We start from the raw sequence: 21,026 nt of genomic DNA, 5'->3' as shown, positions 1-21,026 counted from the left end.
GGCTGTGCTGTTCTGAAACTCATCTAGAATCACCCAGAGGGTGAAGACCCCAGCTCTGGAAATTCCAGAATTTGCCCCCTGGAGGATCCAGAAGCCATCTCAGCTCTGGCATCCTATAGTCTCCCAAGCCCCAGTCCTGAAACCCCTTCCTGACTTGCAAGTCATTTACTCTGAGGTATGAGGGTCCCCTCTTCCCTGCCCTGGCACCTCACAAGTTGGCCTGGAACTGAAGATGGGTCTGAATGGACCAGAGACGGGCCCTTACTGGGTAACCTGAGCAGTGCCCCACCCCTCTCTGGGCCTCAGTTTCCCCATGTGGACAAGACATCCATGTGTCCCCAAGTGCCCCCTCCTTTATCCTTCACCAACTCGGACCATCTGTGACTTCCTGCCCACACCCAGCTGAGGGAGAGGGGCTGGCCTGACAGCTGGCTGGGGAGGGGCGGCTGGGAGATGTCCCTAGCTGCCCTCAGCCACCCCTAGCTCCCTGGGCACCGGGCCAGGGTACCAACTGCAGCGCTGTCATGCCAGGATGGCCGCCACAGGTGCAATGTGATGCCTTCCGCTTCTGCTGGCTCCTCCGAGGGCCGGGCCCTGCCTGTGTGGACAAGGCACCCTCATGCGCTGCCTCGGCAGCCTTGCCCTGGCGTGCGCAGGGTGCCCGCAGGGCGAGGACCTGCTCACCAAGAGCTCCATGTCTAAGCGCTCACTGTGTGCTAAGAGGCTTCTTTCTCTCATATCAGCGGTTCTCAACCTGTGGGTCGCGACCCCTTTGGGGGTCGAACGACCCTTTTACGGGGGTTGCCTAAGACCATCGGAAAACACATATATAATTACATATTGTTTTTGTGATTAATCACTATACTTTAATTATGTTCAATTTGTAACAATGAAAGTACATCCTGCATGTCAGATATTTACATTACGATTCATAACAGTAGCAACATTACAGTTATGAAGTAGCAACGAAAATAATTTTATGGTTGGGGGTCACCACAACATGAGGAGCTGTATTAAAAGGTCGCGGCATTAGGAAGGTGGAGAACCACTGTCTTAGATGCTACCTGGGTCCCCTTCACTGAATACTGCCTGTGCTGGCTCTACAAAGTAGGAGCTCAGACATGGGCACTAACATGCCCAAGGCTGCCCAGTGGGCAAGAGGGCAGAGCTGGGCCCAGAACCACAGTAGGAGGATGGCAATGCTTGTGATCATAGTAACTATTATTGTATGACCAACACTGATATTACATTTATGAATTATTTATCATTATACATATAGAAAGCATCACTATTTATTAATTATTTTTATTAACAACAAATAACTTTAAAATCTGTGGGACAGTAGTGATAAATAAAAAACTTGCCACTTTCACAATTTTTAAGCACACAGTTCAGTGGCAGGAAGTCCACTCATATGCCCCTAAGTTCCCAACACTGTGCAGCTCCAATGTGGGCCTTGGGCCTGCTGTGTTAGCAGCATCCTCACCTGTCAGTCCCTCTTGGCCACCATCACCATGAGCCCAGCGGCCTCCCACCGTTGCTATAAATATACCATCAGCTGGTGTCTGGGCCTTCACACTCATGCAGCCACCTTCCCCGTGCAGACAGGCGGCTGGCACACCTGGCTGCCCGGGCCTGGGAAAATCCAGGCTGCCAGGCGCCCCCCAGCCCTTCGCCACCCAGAGGCTTCGGGGGGCGACAAGGTGCCCCAGTGCGTTCCCTGTGGGCAGAACGGCTCAGGGTCTCCGAGCAGAGCTGAGGTCTTCCCACTGCCCTCTGTGGCTGGGCAGAGGGTCCAGGAAGGGACTGAGCACTCATTCAGGGCCTCCTGTGTGCTTTTCGGGAATCGCTTACTCCAATTCCTCAATTCAGTGGACACAGTTTGTATTCACCCCACTTTACAGATGGAAAAACTGAAGCTCAGAAAGGGGATACGCCTCACACAGCCTGGGGCAAGCACCGCACGAATTGTATTCATTATAAAAGAAACAGGCACCCTCAGGCACCCTCCGTCCACCCTTTGTCTCCCCAGCACAGCACCCAGTGCTGCCATGAAGATGATCAGGGACCAGAGCCCGGCCGGTGTGCTCAGTGGTTGAGCGTCCACCTATGAACTAGGAGGTCACGATTCAACTCCTGGTCAGGGCACATGCCCGGGTTGTGGGCTCCATCCCCAGTGGGGGGCATGCAGGAGGCAGCCAATCAATGATTCTCTCTCATCATTGACGTTTCTATTTCCCTCTCCCTGCCTCTCTGAAATCAAAAATTTTTTTTTAAATAACAGGGACCAGAAGACAGGGAACCTCAATCAGGGGCTGGCTTGCTTCGCTCTGTGGCCCACAGGCCCTTCCCTCCTGCCCTCAGCTCCCGTCCATCTAGACCAGAGAGACAGGGCTTTGTCTTAATCACACAACAAGCCGGGGGCAGAGCTGTGGCTGAGCGAGGTCCCCTCACTCCAGCCCTCAATGCCCTTTATGGAGACCTTGGCACCCAGGTTTGGGCACAGCAGGTACTTTTGTTGTTGTTAATTGTGAGCTCACCCAAGGATGTTTTCCCATTGATTTTTAGAGAGAGTGGAAGGGAGAGAGAGACACAGAGAGACAGAGAGAGAGAAGCATCAATATGAGAGAGACACATCAATCGGTTGCCTTCTGCACATGCCCACACCAGGGCCCGGGATCAAGCAGGCAATCAAGGCCTGTAACCAAGGTACGTGCCCTTGACTGGAATCAAACCTGGGACCCTTCAGCCTGCAGGCCGACACTCTATCCACTGGGCCAAAATGGCCAGGGCAGCAGGTACTTCATAATATGGCTCCTTTATTCACTATGTACTCAGGGCCTGCCCTTTTTATCATCTGTACCACTGGGAGGGTGTGGGTCCCACCTGATAATCTCAAAAGTGTTTTTTAGTTTTTTTCTTTTAGGGGTTTTGAGGACTCAAAATCCATGGGTTCTAATTCTGCTCTGCCTCTTACAAGCTGTGTGGCTTTGGGCAAGTGTCTGACCATCTCTGGACTCTGTTTCCTCATGGGAATCGGGAGGAGTTCCCTCGCTCCCAGGGATGGGGAGAGAATTAAACCAGTTGAGAGTGGAATGGGCCCAGAACTGGGCACACAGTGGCACTCAATATGTGCTCACAGTTCCTATTAACTTTGTTGTTATTACTGCTTCCTAGTTCCATCCAGGAGGAGTTGGGGATCCCCCCAGTTTTTCCTGTCTCCTCCTTGGGGCACCCTGGGCAGTCCCTCTCCACTGAGAGCTTCCCAAACTGGCCCCTGCCCACAGCACCATTCAGGGAGGTTGGCACCACACAAGGCGGGAGCAGGAGGCTGGCCCATGGCAGCGTCAGCAAATGGGCACCAGCTGGGCTGGTGGCTGGGGCGGGCTGGCAGCTGCCTGGAGCCGGCAGGCCTGGCAGCCCCTCCCCTGCCCACCCCTGGCACTGTGCCCCACCAGCCTCAGGTTTCTCAAGCCGCCAGAGGGGGCAGGGAGGCCTGGCTGGGCTTCAGGGTTGGGCAGGCGGCTTCCCTCTCTGGGCCCTGTTTCCTCCAGGCACCTTCCCAAATGCAAGGCAGGTTGAAGAGCGGCAGGCTCACAGCTCCTGGCCTCCCCAGCACCCTCATCACCTCCCTCTCCAACAATGCCTGCACCCTCTGGGCCATTCCAGCCCTAGGGCCTTTGCACTGGCTGTGTCCCTGCCTCCATGCCTCCATCTCCTTCAGGCTTCATCTCAATCCCTCCATGCCTCCATCTCCTTCAGGTTTCATCTCAAAGGTGACCTCCTCTAAGAGTTCCTTCCTGTCCAGAGTGCACCCACCGGCCCCTCCCCCGCTGTTTCCCTGACATCACATTCTTTTTCATTGAACTGTGAACTGTCAGCTTCTGCATTCCCTGCTCAGGGCACCTCCCACCCAAAGTGCACTCAGGTAGCAGGCAGCCCCCAATGTCCCAAGGGGAAGCTCTCATCACCCCTCATTACAGGCCCTGCAGCCGTCCCCTAGGCTGGCCCTGGGGCACATGCTGTGACCGTCCCTGGAACCAGGCTCATGGCCATGGTGGCGCCAGATGGACGCCTGGGGCAGCCAAATTTGGGTTCAAGAGGTGCCCTAGGCTCTAACAGCCCAGTACTGAAGGAACCTTCTCATAGCTGGTCTCCACACCTACATCCCCCAAAATAAACCCCAGGGTGGAGGCCTGGGATTCCCCTTTGGGGTGTGGCCCCACAAGTCCACCTGACACCCTTGGGGAGAGGTGGAGAGGTTGGGGGGGGTGCGGGCGGGCCTTGTCCAAGGACAGGGAAGGGCTGAGAGGGCAGGCGTGTGTGGTGCCTCCGAGTCTCTGTGTCTCTCCATGTCTCTGGGTCCATCTGTCTTTCCGTGTTTTTGTGTGTGTGTGTGTTTCTGTTGGTTCTAAGGCCCCACTCCTGAGGTTGGGGGTGGCACCTCCTTTCAGCTGTACAGCGGGTGCTCCCCTCATCATCCAACCTGAACCCCTCCAGAGGCCAACCGAGGCCCGTCCCTACCCCTCATCAATCCCGCGCCTCCAGTCAGGCGGATTAAGGCGCACGCTGTGCTCTGGCCTATGCTGGGCCCCCCTCCAGCCCTGGAACCCACAGGGTGGGAGCAGGGAGGTGCTACCAGTTCTCTCTGCTATTAGACTGACATCTGCCTGGCCGAGAACAAGGACAAGGGTCCTGGGGAAAATGGCAGGGAGCAGAGGCTCAGCAGGGGGTCCTGGGGCAGCCTTGGCCCCGGGACCTTGGATGAGGCCTTGGCTGCTGGAAGCCTGGAACACAGACCCAGCCTGGGGGTGGCCAAGCCGTGATGACTGGCTGCCCATATTGCAAACCACAATTTCCCTTCAGCCCTTTCTGCCATTGAGGGTGGCAGGCTGGAGGGGATGTCAGCTCAGAAGCTGCCTACATCCAAGTCCCACTTCTCCCCTTTCTTGGCTGTGTGACCTTGGGCAGTCCCTTCTTTGAGCTTCTGTTTCCTTTTCTGTGAAATAGGTACCATAATGATATCTACTCGTGGGGCTGCTGGAAAGACGAAAAAGAATTGCTAAGCTGTCAGAAAACAATGCCTAACAGAGAAAGTGGGGGTAGGAGTTAGAGTTTTGAAGCATGAGTAGGAGTTTTCCATATGGGAAAGGCATTCCAGGCAGAGGGAACAGCATGGGCCAAGGCCTGGAGGTGGGAAATCGTAATCGTAATGAGGATGTACAATAACCATCCATGGAGCCCTAGCTCTGTGCCTGGGCCTTGTCTTCAACCACTATGAGAGCACCCTGTTCCTACAGGCAGTTATTTTCGAGCTTCCCATTTTATAGACAAGAAAACGAGGCACAGAGAAGTCAAGTGACTTGTCCTGGATCACCCAGCAGCAGGCAGCTCAGTTAGGGCCGGAATCCAGGCCCAGTTCTCATACACCACCCCCACTGCAGGCCAGCTGGGGCCGGGTCAGCTGGGTCCAGTGTGAGCAGGGATTCCCCTGGGATAATGGAGTCGGCTGGAAGCAGGGGAGGTTGGTAGCCTTGACCTTTCCTGGCCCTCGTTCAAGGAGGTTGACCAGACTGGCCGACAACGGCTAGAAGTGGGGCTTGAAGGTGTCTGGGGAGGCCTGGAGGCCTAGCTTGCCTGCTGAACTGAGGGGGGGAGGGGGTCTGGTGGGGGAGGGGAGGCGCCTGGAGATTGTGCTGACGCTGGCAGAAAACTCTGCTTCAAAATTTTATCAGCTCAGCTCAGAGGAGGTGGGGGTGGGGCTGGGTGGCGAGGATGAATGTGGAGGGGGAGACCTGGACCTGCATGGTAATGAGCCAAGGCAGTCCCTGCCCCCTGCCCTCTGCCTGAGACAGTCACCTCCTCCACTTCTCTGCCTCCACACCCCGCCAACACTGCTTCACTGCTGCCCCCATGGGCTTGCTACTAATTGGTGCGGGTAGGGCAAGGGGCAGATGGGGTCAAGGTCAAGGAATCAAGGTCAAAACTGGGAAATTCTGTCTGGCTCTCCCTCCTACACACCCTGGAGACCTGGAGCTCCACAGACTCATCTGATCCTTATACCATTGCTAGGAGTCGGCATGGCCCTTCTCCCATTGTACAGAGCGGGGAGACTGAGGCACACAACTGTGAGACAGCCAAAGTCACGCCGGGGCTGCATGTGGAACACAGACACACAGACAGGAAGCAGCGGCCCTGGCTTTGGCCACCGGCACCTGTGACCTCAAGAGGCTGGACCAATATCTGGCCTCCACATCTCTGCCTAGGCTGCCGGCCACGGGGACACCTTCACGGCCGCCACTGCCCAGCCATCCTGCAGAACTTAGCTCAGCCACACCTCCTCCTCCAGGAGGAGGCTGCCATGGACTGTCTTCACCCTCAAATCCCTGCTGGTCTCAACCGCAGGCATTTGACCACAGAACCAGCAAACACCCAGCTGAAAGGGCCAGAGCTGGGGGCACCAGGGACCAGAGAGGGTGGTGACCTGGCCAAAGTCACACAGCACCCAAGCTTCCCACTCACAGCACAAACATGTGCCCTGTTGGGCCTCCGCTGGAGGTCTGAGAGTCAATCAACCAGTGTTCGCAGCGCGCAGCCCCAGCACTCTCCCAGCTTTCCCCAACAATCAGATTGTTCATCAACCACCTGTCTCCCATCAGTCACTCTCCTGTCCTCATTCCTGTCCCCAAAGGCCATATTGTGCCCATCAGACCTGGGACAGAATCTCATCTCCTGAGATGCCAAGAGCACGCCAGCCCCCTCAGACCCCCATTGCGCCCACCTCACCCTCACAGCGCTCGGCAGCCTTCTCCCACGGACCTTGCAGGCCAACTCCCCGATCCAACGGCGCGGAGGCTGCCTCCTCCCTTGGACTGTGCCTGGACCCACCTCCCACATCAGACCTCACATCTGCTGCCTCCTCCCTTTGGCCTTGCATGAGCCCACCTTCTCCCTGGCACAGCGGTGCACCCCACCTCCTCCCAGCTCACCTCTCTCGCGCACGAAGTAGGCCAGGTAGAGGTCGAGCTCCTTGACGGCCACTCCGATGTGGTGCGGCTGCACGCAGAGCACCGGGTGGCCGCACTGCGCCGCTTTGACCAGGCGCTCGCCGTCGGTGCTCTCCAGGGGGATGCCCTTGAAGAGGATGACCATGACCAGGTCCAGCCGCCACACCTTGTCGGCCTGGCGCAGGCAGTCGATGCGGCGCATCTTGCCCTTCTGGTCGGGGTTGGAGAGCACGCAGCCCGGCGCCTTCTTGCCGGTGATGGCCAGCACGAAGTCCTCGCGGCACTCGGGCCGGATGTCCTTGCGCAGCTTGGCCAGCAGCCGCGACGCCCACTTCTGCTTCACCTCGGCCTTCTCGCCCAGCAGCTCGTCCTTCACCGCGCGCTCCTCGTCCTTGGACATCCGCTTCTCGTGCTTCTTGAAGTACTTGCGCTTCCGCGCCTGCAGGTTGAACCAGGTGTAGGCGAAGGCGCGCACGTGAGGCAGCAGCGCCTCGATGAACGGGTGGAACTCATCCTGCAGGCGGGAAAGGCAGGAGGTCAGGAGGCGCTGGGCACCCGGGACCCACTGCCCGGACCAGAAGACTCAGGCTCGGGAACCCCCAAGCAAACTCAGTAGGCGGAGGGGGAGGGGCAGGGGACCACTGCAGACCCCTCCACCTCCTGGGGAAAGCTGAGGGGGCCCAGCAGAAGTTCCTGGGGGACAGGTGAGAGCTCATTGCCCACATGGGGAAACTGAGGCTTGGATTAGATGGGAAGCCCCGGCCAAGAAAGGTATTCATGGCCCGGCCAGCATGGCTCAGTGGTTGAGCATCAACCTATGAACCAGGAGGTCATGGTTGGATTCCTGTCAAGGCACATGCCTGGGTTGCGGGCTCAATCCCCAGTGTGGGGTGTACAGGAGGCGGCCGATCAATGATTCTCTCTCATCACTGATGTTTGTATTTCTCTCTCCCTCTCCCTGCCTCTCTGAGATCAATAAAAATATATTTTAAAAAAGAAAGACATTCATGAAAAACTGTCTTAAACCCAAAACAGGACAAGCTGAGGGTTCCAGGTGGAGACTGATGGGGACCCATTGTGCGGATGGGAAAACTGAGGTCGGGAGAGTGAGGATGTCATGGATCCATTCTCTGCCTTCTAGAACTGGGACTTGAAAGTACCGTAAGAACAGATAGTGAATATTTTAGTTGCCACTATTCCACTCTACACTGTAAGTGCAACCTAGGTAAGATGTAAATGACGGCGGAGCGGTATTCCAATAAAACTTTATTGACAAAAACTGGCGGCTGGCATCAGGTCCCAGGCTGTAGTGTGAGCTCTACTGTTGAGAGCGGGGCTGAGCACACAGTGGGTCCTCAATGATTGCAGGAAAAACCAGGCTTGGAGAATAACGCTTGGGGCTCCTTTCTCAGACCCACTGCTCAGCAGAGGAAGCTGACACCGGATGGGGGTCCAGGCTGCCTCTACCGGCCCTTGGCACTGATGGAAAAAATGAGGGACACATGTACAGACAGGGGTGGCTGAGGCCCACAGGTCCGACTAGCCCCTGGATGTCAGGGGCTGCTGGTGGGGGCTCCTGCACAGACCCATTGAAGGGGCCAGGAACGCTGAGGCCCGAGACACAGGTCAGAATACACTGGACAGGGGAGCTCAGCCATGGAGGTTCAGAGCTAGAGAGAGGGGCCCTGGGGTCAGCTCACCTCCCCCTCCCCACAGACCCATTCCACAGATGGAAAAACTGAGTCTGGGGAGGCTGAGACCCGGCCAGAGCTATGACCTCAACACCTCCCTCCCACTGTGCCTAATTAGTGTTGCTGGGCCCACAACGAGGAAACAGAGACTCCAAGCGGGGACCCAGTAATGAGGGCCTGGGACCAGACCCCACACCCATCTGACTTTCTCCACAAAAGCAGCAACCCCAGTAGGGTTCCTCGGAGAGCCACATGGGAAGCCCCAGCCCCTTCTAAGGGGATATGAAGACGGCATCCTTCTCTCCATTTTCTAGCAAGAGAAACAGCCTGCAGAACATCTGGGACCTGGTATCTGTCTCCAGGAGTGAGACACTCAAGGAGAAAGGAAGACAGAAGAGAAACATCGGTCCTACTCTTGCCAGGACCATGCCAGGCTTCTTGAATGGGGTGAGATCTCTTCCTGGCTTATGAACCCCATTATCTGCCCAGCTCTCAAAAGGCTGCATTAGCTACTACTATTATTATGGACAGTGTTACAATACTTTGGTTGCTTACAGTCTTCCAAGGGGCAGGAAAAGGCCCAAGGCTTTGCTATCCATAGCGTGATGGGAAAACGGAGGCTCAGAGCGGGGTGGAGACCTGGCCTCGGTCCCACTCTCAGAGCCTGTGTGAGAACCCAGGACCCTCATCCCGAGAAGGCTACCGGGCCCCTTTCTCAAAACAGCCTGCTCTCTGCCAGGCTCGGGTCTCAGAGACAGAAACAGCTGCTCTGGGCTCCTGGTTTGCTTTCCAGGTGGGTGTGGCTGGGCTCGGTCCCCGCTCCAGACGTGGATGCTCATGGTACCCCCGACCGGCTCACCCTCCCCGCTCCGGGCTTCATCTCCCTTTGAGCCGTCTCCGGCCACGGGGTGCTGGGGGGAAGGGGATGACCTCAGGTTTCACCTATGACCGAGGCTCTGAAAATAGCCTCCCGCCCTGGCCAGGGTGGCGTGTGAGGGGGCTCAGCCTGGGCACCCAGTTCCCCACTCCCATGTGCCCTGAAGCATGAGTCACTGAAACAACTGTGGCCGGGACTGCACTTGGGCCCTTCGTGCTGCCCCCACCGGCGGACCTGCTGAGGCAGAGGGAGGACGGAGCGGCCCATCCCCTGCCAGTCCGACCCAACCCGGGTTGCCTGTCTTGTGCCTGGATGCCACTTGCCATGCCAGACCCAGAAATGGGGAGCCACTTGCCCAGGGTCACACAGCCAGTCAGCAGAGCAGGGGCCAGAGCCCAGGCCGTCTGGCTGGGGAACCGGGGACGGGCAATCGATAGAGGCTCAGGTCACTGTCCTGCGGATGGGATGCCAGGGCAACGGTGTGGACGTTGGGCTGTGGCTGCCACCCAAGTTCTGGTGATGACTGTGGCCCTGATAAGAGGGAGCCGGGAAGAGGCCGCTGGGTGTCAGCCAGCAGGGGCAGGCTACGGTCCCCAGACGCCTCTCCTGACCACCATTCTCTCTGGGCACCTCCCCACTTCTGAACCCCTTTCCCTCAATTCCTGTTCTAGGTCTTGGCTCCCCTTCTCGGAGTCCCCACCCTTTTTCCAGCTCCTTCCCTCTCTGAGCCCTCCCCTTCCTCTCCCGCCTCTCTGATCTCTACACCCTCTCCGGGGAAAGGTGCCAGGGAGGAGAGCAGGGGTGGGAGCCCACGTCACCAGTGACCCTAGCTGGTCCTGCAGGAAGGAAGACAAACAGTCCGTAACTGGGTCACGGACCTGCTGCCCCAGCCTCCCTTGTCCTCCCAGGGAGGTCAGACTAGATGAGAGGCAGGCCTGTCACTCTCTTTGTCCCACAAGACCTGTAACAACCGAGGCTTCTTCCGCAGGCACCTCCCGATGCCCTCACTGGCTGACAGGGCACAGGGGACCGCCAAGGCCAGCTAGATGCTGAGAATCCTCCCACACTCCTACATATCCCTCAAAGCCCTATTTCCAGGGTTCCTTCCTTCCGGCAGCTCTCCTCAGGGCTCCCTCTGACCTCGCCTGGACCACACAAGCTGTGGAGTCTGAGTCCAGCTCTTGCTCCTCCTCCAACGCTAAGTCCTGGGGCTGAGGCACTCACCGCCAGGCAGCCCCTGCGGGTGACATTAGCCTCCATTTTCACCTTCGGCCTTGGGCTTCAGTCTCTCATTTTGTACAACGGGCAGAAAGGGATACTGTGGCCTGTTGGGGGTGGAGGATGGGGCGCTTGTCTGTTGCCCTGGTAACCAGAGAGTGGGGGGAGATGGAGCAAGACGAGGCCTTGCCCAGAAACCCCACGTGGCCCACTGACCCTTCCAATGAGGGCAGCAGCAGGTTGGAGGTGGGCACCGGGTCCAAGCCCTTGCTGGGCCCTATGGATTGGACAACTGTGCACTGGGCTGTGCCCCTCCCTGGGCCCCCCGGATCCCTCCCACCCTGACAGCCCAGGGCAACAAACAGCACATGGAACTCCAATTCCCACTCCAAAAGCGTTCCTGGAAGGATCCTCTCTCCTTCATTCACTCAGCAACTCAACAAACACTGCTGAGACTCTATCTGACCCACCACCTAAGCGCTTAACCCAAACTCCTATGCATCCCTGAAAGCCCTGATGCCAATGTCCCCTTCTCGAGGGAAAGCCTAGGTGAAATGGCAAACAGCAGAGCTCATCTATGAACGCAGACCCATCTGGCACCACAGTTGGGGCTCCTAACCTAGGTCACTCCTGTCCCCGAGCTCAGAGCATATGTATAGCTCTTATCTAATGAGGGAGAGAGTCATTCAGTTGCTCAACAAACACTCCCTGAGTGCCTACTGTGTGCATGGTGCTGGGGACCCAGCAGTAACCGGGGCTCGGCCTTCACGCAGGTCCTGATCTGTGGCAGGGATGGACCTTAAACACGCCAACAAATACGCGATAAAACATCCGGTTGAACTAAGTGGTTTGAGGAAACGTGAAGGAGTTTGAAGGGCCAGGGGACCCCTTGGGGGTGTGTTTAGCTGGGGAGGGGCGGTCAGGAAGGGTCTCTCACAGGACAGGACACTTGAAGGAAGACCTGAAAGGTGACAACCTGAGCAGGAGCTTCCCAGGCGGAGAAAACAGCACCAGCGCAGGCAACGGTCCGGAGGCAGGACCGTGCCTCACGTTCGATGGAAACAGTGAGGAGGCAGTGAAACTACGGCCCAGTGAACAAGAAGGAGAGGAGAGGCGCTGAGGGCAGGGAGGGGACCCAGGCGGGTTGTGCAGGACCTTACGGGCCAGGCCAAGGAGAGTGAAACCCCGGGCCCGACTGACAGGTGAGTGTAAGCCCTGGCTCTCTGACTTCCCTCTCTGCTGTCCCAGGAAGAGGATGGGGCTGAGCCGGAGGACCATGGTGTTCGAGAGAGAGGCAGGGAGCCAGGCTGTGCCTCGTGGAGGCTGAGCTTTGACTGTGCCCACTGTCTGGAGGGAGAGACTGAGGCACAGAGCACTGAAGCCAGAGGCCCAAAGTCACACAGCCAGGAAGGAGCAGAGCTGGGGCCTCCACCAGAGTCCCTGTGACTGTGGACCTCCGGCCTCCTCAACCCCACTGCCGGGCCCCTGGGCACGTGGTCTGACCCGTCGGTGGGTCTCCCCAGCGATGTTCACCCTGCACTCCGTATGCGCTCTCTGGATTCTGTGTGACTCCCTTCCCCTGCTCCATCCGTGGCCACCTCCTTGGGGGGCCACTCCAGCCAAAGAGGCAGCCTGTCACCTTGTTTCCTGCACCCCCGCCCCCCTAGAATCCACAATCTCCTCCTCTGCCTGTTGGCCCCATTCACACACTCCAACTAGCAAAGGCCGCCGGAACCCACTTGGTCTGGCCAAACTTGGGAAGCGCCAGGACAAGGCTGGGCTGGGAGGAAAGTTCAACAGAAAGACCCTCGTGGGCCAAAGCTCTCGTTTATGTGGGGTCACTGCTAGCCAAGTTATTTGGCGCCTACTGCACACCAGGCACTGTGTGATGGTTAAAGAATCGATGGAAGGGGGGCATGATGATGATCCCCATGTGGGGGCATAGGGAGAGAGGCTGAGACTCAGAGAGACTCAAGTGCCTTCTGTCAACTGGCAGAACCCCCCGTCCATTCACACAACACATGTATGAGGACTGGCTGTGTGCCAGGCCCTGTGCCGGCACCTCAGCGGTGTCCTGCTTCCCTGAATCCTCGGGCAGCCTGAGGAGTGAAGGTTACCAGGCACTTCACTGCACCGGGAAGACAGGGGGGTCACACAGCTGGAAAGAAAACTCCATTGGGAGCCTCCTGAGCAAGATTTGCATGAAGATCTGAGACCACCCCTACCTTAGAGCACATCTGAAGTGGGGTGGGGCTCTGTCCTCATAGGAGTGGTGTCGGTGAGTGTGCATGGGAATGTGGGGGCGCCCCTGTACTGCTGACCACAGGCCAACATGCACCCCGGGACGTGGACACAGGCAGGAGCTGCATGGAGCAGGAGGCTCCATTTGTCATGAGCGAGGGAGGGAGGAAGGCTGAGGCAGGAAGAGAGAAGAGAGACAGAGGGAGAGGGAGACAGAGGGAGAGAGACAGAAGGAAGGAGGGAGGCAGGGAGGGAGAGAGGGAGGGAGAGGAAGAGGGAGAGGGAGAGAGAGAATGCTGACTAGGCCAGAATCCCAGCAGATTTACAAGGCGCTGGGCCCTGATGCTGAGGCACCTCCACCGCAGAGAAGGGAGGGGTGAGAGATACAGACTCGGAGACAGAGACATGGCGTGAGGGTGTGCCTTTCACAGGATCTAATCAGAGGCCATCAGGCCCTGAGTGGAGGGCACACAGGGAGTGCCCACCTGCCCAGGTGTGGCCAGCCAACCAGGTGTGCCCCAACCCCCAGCCTCACCAGCCATGCTGTGCTGCCCTGGGCAGGCCCTGACCCTCTCTGGTCTTGGCCCCTTTGCCAGCCCAGAGGTGCTGGGGAAGCCTGACCCTGGCAGAGTCCGTACCAGGCCTAGATCTCACTGCCTCTGCCTCTCCCCACCCCCATGAGGAATGCTTAGTGACCATCTATTAAATCAAACAACCGTTGGGTGCCCTCTCCCAGCCTCGGTCTCCCTGCTGGAGAAATGGCAGTAAAAAGAGTGCCTCCCTGCCCAGCTGGTTTGGCTCAGTGGATAGAGCATCGGCCTGCAGACTGAAGGGTCCTGGGTTCGATTCTGTCAGGGCACATGCCCAGGTTGCAGGCTCGATCCCCAGTGGGGGGCATGCAGGAGGCAGCTGATCAATGATTCTCTCTCATCATTGATGTTTCTATCTCTCTCTCTCCCTCTCCCTTCCTCTCTGAAATCAATACAAATATTTTTTTTAAAAAAAGAGTGCCTCCCTGAGAAGGACCCGGGTGAAGGAATGAAGGAAAGAATGAATGAATGAGGGAGGGGCCCTGGCAGCTGCACTGTGTGGCCCCGGGGAATCCTGGGCACTGCAGCCAAGAGAGATTTGGCCCCAAACCCGGAATAACTAACGTGGCGGTGGCAGCAGGCAGGAGGGAGGCAGGGGGGAGGCCCAGAGTGGGGCAAGCGTAGGGAGGCCGGCCTTCCCGCTGGCAGGATTTATGGAAGTAACGGCTGCTCCACACAGTTCCTCTTAAGAGTAAAAGTGAAAAAGTGCTTGAGTCACCGCCATCGAAACAAGGACAGGGCTCCCAGAATCCTTCAGGGCCACCATCCCCCCCTAGGTGGGCAGGGCCGGGGGCACAGGGCGGCTGGCACCAGAGCTGCCCCCCACCCCGCAGCCAGTCTCAGCTCCTAGGAGGATCCAGGTGGGATCAGCTAAAAGGGAGCTATTTTAGGCCGGACTCAGGTTGTAAAATGAGTCGTCAAGGGGGGGCATGGAGACAGAGAGACCCGGGAGAGACAGATGGGGTAAGGAGAGAGAGACACAGGCAAAGGGGGGAAAGAGATGGTGAGAAGCAGACATGGAGAGAGACAACAGAAGCGGGAAGAGACAGAGAGACAGATGGAAGGACAAGGAGAGACAGAGGCAGAGAAAGACGGAGAGACAGAGATGGAGAGAGAGAAACAGATAGAGAGACAGGGAGACATAAAGACGGAGAGAAATGGGTTGGGGGCGGGCCAGGGGTAGGGGTCCTGCAGGAGCAGTCAGGGTCCAACCAGGTCCCTGACCAGACCCTGCTGGGCCTTCGAGGAGCTGCAGGGATTAAACTGAGGCGGGGGGGGGGGGGGGGGGGGTGTAGTATCTGAGAGGGGGGGCTCCTCTCCAGGGTGGGGGAGGGCAGTTGGGAGAATAAACAGAGGGGGAGCCCCTGCGTTGGGGCTGCTCCCTCCCCACCCCAGCGGGAGCGCTCTTGCTTCTGTCTGCCTGTCTCAGGCTCCTTGTCCCCTGTCCCCTGCACCCAGCAACCTCTGATTTTTGTGATTTCACGTTTCTTCAAGAGCGAGCGGAGCGCTGCCTGGCTGATCCCTGCCCTGCTCCTGGGGAAAGCCAGGCCCCGTGAGTGCCCAAGTTCACGGGTGATGCCAGCGCTCTGGTTCTCCCGCCGCCCCCTCTCTGCAACGTGGATGGAGGCCTGTCTCCCCAGGCGTCCTGATGGGGGAATTCCAGGGCGCAGTGACAACAGGCGGCCTTCCAACCTCCTCGCCTGGAATAGCCTTCCTCTGCCTGCCCCCCCTGTGGCTCTGGGGAGCGTGCAGGAAGAGCAGAGGGGGCAGGGGCACCCAGAGCCACCCAGGCCACCCACCCCTAAGGCCCAAGGTCACGAAGCAACTGGATGGAGCCCTCATGGTTCCTGGGGATCTATCTTCAGGACGACTGGGAGGCTGAGATGGGCCAGCGCTGACGACTTTGAGGGGCCCTCCCCAAAAGTTGCTCAGAGGGGGAAGGGAGGGCTGGAGAGAGGTCGGGACTGGCCCAAGGTCACCCAGGAGATGCCAGTAGGACAAGCCTGAGACCCCTGCAGCTCCCGCCCTCACTGTCTGCCTGGAGGCAGGACCTCCTCAGTGGGAGGTGGAGGGGGCCAGTGACAAAGACCCTACGGAGAATGAGGGGGACCCCAGGATCATGAGGGGGGGACCCCTGGCAGAGACTGACAGTCCCTGGGGCTCAAGCTGGGCATCTGTGCTCCCACACAGTGCTCCTCGGATATCCGGGGCTGCACTCCACAGCCTGCAGGCCACACTGCCCCATGTCACCGCAGGGGAAACTGAGGCCAAAAGCCCACTGGTCCACAGGCACCCAGAGACAAGGGATGGGGAGGGAGGCGGGAAGGCAGAACCAGGGGCGTGTTGCCCGTGAGGGAGCTGGGACGTCCCGGGTGCGGCCTGGGGAAGGGCAGCTCCCCCGCCCCGTCACTGCACCAGGGCCCACTGGGCTGCCTGGGAGCCGGGCCAGGGGTGAGAGGCTACGGGAGGGGGCAGGGGCAGGTGCCGGCGGTTGAGGGCGGGAGCAGCGCCGCAGTGCCCGCCAGACCCCGGAGCACCGGCCTCCCGGCTCCTCTGGGCTCCTCCCGCCGCGGCGGCGGCAGCGGCTCAATAATCCCCAAATCGATGCGGCGAAAACGTCGGGACGGTGGTGGGAGCGCGGAGGGGGGGTGGGGGGGCAGCGGGAGATTGAGCCAGGACGTCGAGCACCCCTCCTCCCACCGCGGTGCCTCCAAGTTCGTGCACCCCCTCCCCCTCCACGCACACGTGGGCCAAGAATGGGGGAAAAGGCAGCCCGGGCTGGAGCGCCGGGGCGCAACCTTGGCGCGGAGAGGATCCGGGGAGCACATCGGGAGCGCTGGGGAGGCCGGGGCCAGCCCCCCAACGCCTCCTGGAGGCAGGCCCCGGCCCAGGCACGGGGTTCACACGGAGCCCTGTCTTTGGGGGCGCCCCTCGGACCTTCCCGAGTGGGTGGGGGAGTTCGTCCTGCATAGGGGTGGGCGAACCTGCAGCCCGAGCCGCCCGTCCGGGAGGGGGGAGAATCCGGGCGTGGGGGGGGGGGGGGGCGGTGGCGGGGCTGGAGCCCGCGGCGAGTGCTCCGGGCGTCGGAACGGGCTGGGGCGGGGGGGGGGGTCCCAGCCCAGCCCATCCCCCACCGGTCCCCGATCCCAGGTCCGGGCATCCGGTCCGGGCGGCCGGAGGGACGCGTGCCTTTTCCGTCCCGCCTCCTCGGGCGTCTCAACTCCCAGGCCCGGGTGCGGGGGCCGCGGGGCCGGGGCCGGGGCCGGGCGGGCGGGCGGGGGGCGTACCTGGGTCAGGCAGAGCGGGGACGAATACATCCCGGGCGCGGCGGGAGGCGCAGGCGGCGGAGCGGGCGCGCTGAACTTACTGAGTCATTTTTCCAGCCCCCCCGCCCCCCCGCGGCCGCGGCCGGCGCGCTCCTCGCCGCCTCCTCCCGCGGCCGCCCGCCCTCCTCCCTCCCGCTCGCTCCCTCCCGCTCTCCTGCGTCTCTCTCTCCCTCGCTCTTCTGGGCCTGCCCCCCACCTTCTCGCTGCCTCTCCCCTCCTCCGGCTCCGGGTCCCTGTCTCTCCTCCCTCGGCCACCTCTCCCCTCCCGCGCCCCCCCCAATTTCTCTCCCCTCCCACCCGAACCTCCCACTGCTCCACATCCAACTTTCAAAGAAACGAGGGAAAAAAAAGAGCGCGAACGGGGAAGGAGACACGCTCCCCTCCTGCCTCGTGAACCCCATTATTGCTACGAATTTCTCGCTGCGGGGCTCCGAACCCCGGGTGGGGACCCCCGGCCGCGCAGGGAGACCGCAGAGGGTCTCCCAGGCCCGCCCGCCCGAGTCCAGTGGGGAGGGGGCGCTGGGCTGTCGCTGGACATTTGGGGGCCGGAGGTAGATTTTTTTTAAGACACCCCCCCCCCCCAACCCGCCCAGAGCTGGCCGGGAAGTTGGAGAAAGGAGCCAAGGGGGGGGGGGGGAGGTGGAGAATGAAGCAGTGACGTGTGCAGAGGCCGCGCAGTGCGAGGCTTTCCCCTTAAAGATGTAGGTCCCGAGGTGCGTAGCAGGAGAAGGGGTCCCTGCACCCCCTCCCCCTGGTTCCCCGAGAGCCAGACAGGGGCTGCAGTGCCGGGGCAACGGGGCTTGGCTGCCACAGCGCCCTCATTGGCTGGAGGGACCCAGCTAACCAGGACTCCTGGCATCTGCTCTTTCCTCCTTAGCCAGCACCCAAGGGGGACCGTGGGGGGGGGGGGGGGCTTTGGCTTCCACTTCACGTCTCAGCTCCCCAGGAGGACGATGTCCAGACAGAGCTCGGGTAAACCTTGGAGCCTCTTCCCGGGTGTCCACCGACTCCCACGGACCCCAGCTAGCCGTGTGCCTGTCTCACATCTGGAGACTGAGGCACAGTGGTTTAGAGCAGGGCCACCTGGCCCAGCAGCCCACATTCTTCAAGCTCCGATGTTCTCCCCCTAGAATAACTAAGCACAGACCTGCTCTCCCCCAGTCTGGTCCCCAGGGTGCCTGATGACCTTGACCTCAACCCCGGGGCTCAACTCCACCTTCCAGGTTCACTCCCCAATCCTCCCAGCCCGGCTCAGAGGCGGCCTAAACTCATCTTCCCACCTGGGAGACAGGGGGACACTGGCCTCCATCCCTGGGTGTCCTGCGCTGTACAGTGGCCTGGCAGTGCTCACCGTATGGGGCCAGTTGGCATAAGGATGATGTTACTTAGCAGAAACCTGACTTCCTATCAGAAGTGCGCCCAGAGACCCGCCTGCAGGGCTCAGTGGTTGAGCATCGACTTAGGAACCTTGAGGTCCCCATCAGGGCAAATGCCAGGGTTGCGCTGGTCCCGCTGTGGGGAGTGCAGGAGGCGCCGATCGATGATTCTCTCTCTTCATTGATGTTCCTACCCCCCCCCTCCTCTCTAAAATCAATAAAAAATAATTTTTTTAAAGTGCACCAAGACATTGTTAGAAAGCTTGGCCCTTTTGACTAGTCTCCCAGAACATCCTGAGGCCAATGGCATCCTGTTACCAACGTGGGCACCTGCCCCATGCCCAGGCCAACAACCCTGACTCCCCTGTGTTCCTGGGGAGAAAACGGAGGCCCACGGAATGCAGGCCACTTGTCCACGGCCCTGGTGCTGGACTAGGAGGGAGCAGGATTCCTACCAGCACATAGTCCCTGGTCACTGCGAGGCTGACAGTGATTTAAACAGCGCTTAGCACATCGTGAGCACGTCACCAATGTTTTTTTAAACCCCCACTGTGCAGCTGTGGTGGGCATTTCAAACTCCAGGGTGAATGGGGGACGCAGGTGCCTAGGAACCCAAATACAAACATAAAATACAGCAATGTTTTATTCTAAAAATGCCAGGAGCACATAGATGGCAAACCCCCCAATTCACAGACGTTTAAAAGTTAAAATGGATTTCTGAGCATTCTCTCAGAGCGCTGCCCCCTCCCCGCCATGCCTGCAACCCTCACGGAACAGGTGAGGTTCCTTTCCAAGGTAAAGTCTGGAGAGCACAGACTGCCCTTCTGGGAACCTCAGTTTCCACATGTGTGAAATGGCAACATTAGGACACAACCTGGAAGACTGCGAGTATCAGAGTCCTTGAGATAATGAGATAATGTGTGTGAGGGCTGTGTTAATATCAGTTGTGGTGGATGGTGGAACCTTCTGCAAGTCCACTACCAGCAACCCATACACACACACACACACACACACACAGGGGGTTAGCAAAAGTAGGTTTACAGTTAGAATACAATAATTAATAAATAATACAAGAAGGAACTCTTTCACGTACTCACAACTGTAAACCTACTTTTAAATATATAATATATATAAATTATATATATATAATTTCCCACAGTTCAGGTAAGAAGAGGCCCCTGCAGTGCACATAGTAGGTCCATAGCAGGCCAGTTGTGCTGAAAGGCTGCAGCCTGAATCTATGTTTCCAGCCAGCAACTTAACCTCCCCTGTGCCTCAGCTTCCCCCTCTGTGAAACTGGGTGATCCATGATAGTTCCTACCCCCTGGATTGTGGGTAAATCAATGACAGCTTGGGCAGAGGTTAGGACAGTGCCTGCACACAGTCGTTTCTTTAAAAAGCAACTGGTGGAATCAGACCTGTGTGTGGAAGGGTCCCGAGGGGGGTGCATAATTTAGCTCCTGGCAGTTTGGAGCACAAATTAGCTCCTTTGTTAAAAAATAAAAAAAGCACTTTCCTTAGAATTTTGCTCTTAGCTTCGCTGTAACTGTCCCAGATATGGATGCACAGCAGTGTTGACAATTTGGAACCAGCCACTGTGTGTCCACCTGTGGGGGGCCAGTTCAGCACTGCCAACGATGAGGGCGCGGGCTGGAATACTGCGCAGCTTCACAGGAGAACGAGGGGCTCCTACATGGCCCAGGAGACAGCTGGGGAAAGTGAGGTCTGGACCAGACTCCTTCTCCCACTACACGCCAGGAACACCCCCAGTCTTGGCGGTCACAAATGCCCCAGACACTGCCATTGTCCCCTGGGGGCAAAACTATCCCTGGTTGAGATCTTCTGTTGTAGACTCAGCCAGAAGACTCAAGACCTCATTTGGGATTTAAAAAAAAGAATATACATGTATCCTTTATGGTATAAGATATAAATGTAACCTTTATGAGAATATACATGTGTCCTTTACAAGAATGTGTATCTGTTCCACCTGCAATTACTAAAACAAAGTTGGGTGACTTTGGGCATCCCTGACTGGGGCCTGACCAGGGTAGGGGTGATGAGGAAGGTTCTGTTTTTACTTTTGTACTCTCCTTAGATGTTCATGAAAAAGTGAGTGGCATTCACGGAGTAGCTCTGGCGGGAAGAATAGGAGCCCGGTGGTAACACCCCAGCTGCCACACCCCAGAACAGAGGACACAGCAGGGAGCCAGGCCTTGTGAATGCCAGGTCCTGACCATGCCACACCTCCTCGGCCATGGAGTGGGAGTGTCCATTTTGCAGATGAGAAACTGAGGCTCTAGAAGGTAACATTCAGGTCCTCAGTCATGAGAAGCAAAGGTGGGATATGACACTAGGGCTGGCACCGTCACAGATACACACACACACACAGACACATACAAACACACACAGCATACCACACAGTCACAGATTCACACAGACATACACAAACATGCCACACAGACAAGATTTTCACATACACAGACTCATATACAGATAAACAGATCCAACATGATACACACACACAGTCACACACAGAAACAACACACTGATTCACATGAAAACAGCGCCACATAGACGCACACACAGATCCACACAAATTACATGCACACACACAGACCCACACAAGTGTACGCACAAACACAACACACATACACTCTCCCATAATCACACACACCCAAACACAATGACACATGCTAACAA

The 21,026-nt window shown here is 58.3% G+C and overlaps 1 protein-coding gene across 4 annotated transcripts in view; it reads right to left on the bottom strand.

Annotated features, from left to right (window-relative positions):
• Positions 1-17,034, bottom strand: part of NFIC (nuclear factor I C) — a 61,342-nt gene extending 44,308 nt beyond the window's left edge. The window contains exons 1-2 of one of the 4 annotated variants that reach the window (XM_070415774.1): positions 16,912-17,034; positions 6,990-7,521 (exon numbers count right to left, since the gene is read on the bottom strand). In XM_070415774.1, the coding sequence (XP_070271875.1) occupies positions 6,990-7,521; positions 16,912-16,941 (562 nt within the window). In that variant the 5' untranslated portion in view covers positions 16,942-17,034. The remainder of the gene's footprint in view (positions 1-6,989; positions 7,522-16,911) is intronic. The other 3 variants (XM_070415775.1, XM_070415777.1, XM_070415773.1) reach the window with 3 other exon arrangements.
• Between the last annotated feature and the right edge of the window lie 3,992 nt (positions 17,035-21,026).

The sequence above is a fragment of the Myotis yumanensis genome, unplaced genomic scaffold, assembly GCF_028538775.1.
Source record: "Myotis yumanensis isolate MYYU_CA2020_CCGP unplaced genomic scaffold, mMyoYum1.0.hap1 SCAF_5, whole genome shotgun sequence".
Classification (NCBI taxonomy): Eukaryota; Metazoa; Chordata; class Mammalia; order Chiroptera; family Vespertilionidae; genus Myotis; species Myotis yumanensis.
This window is presented reverse-complemented; position numbering and strand designations above follow the sequence as displayed.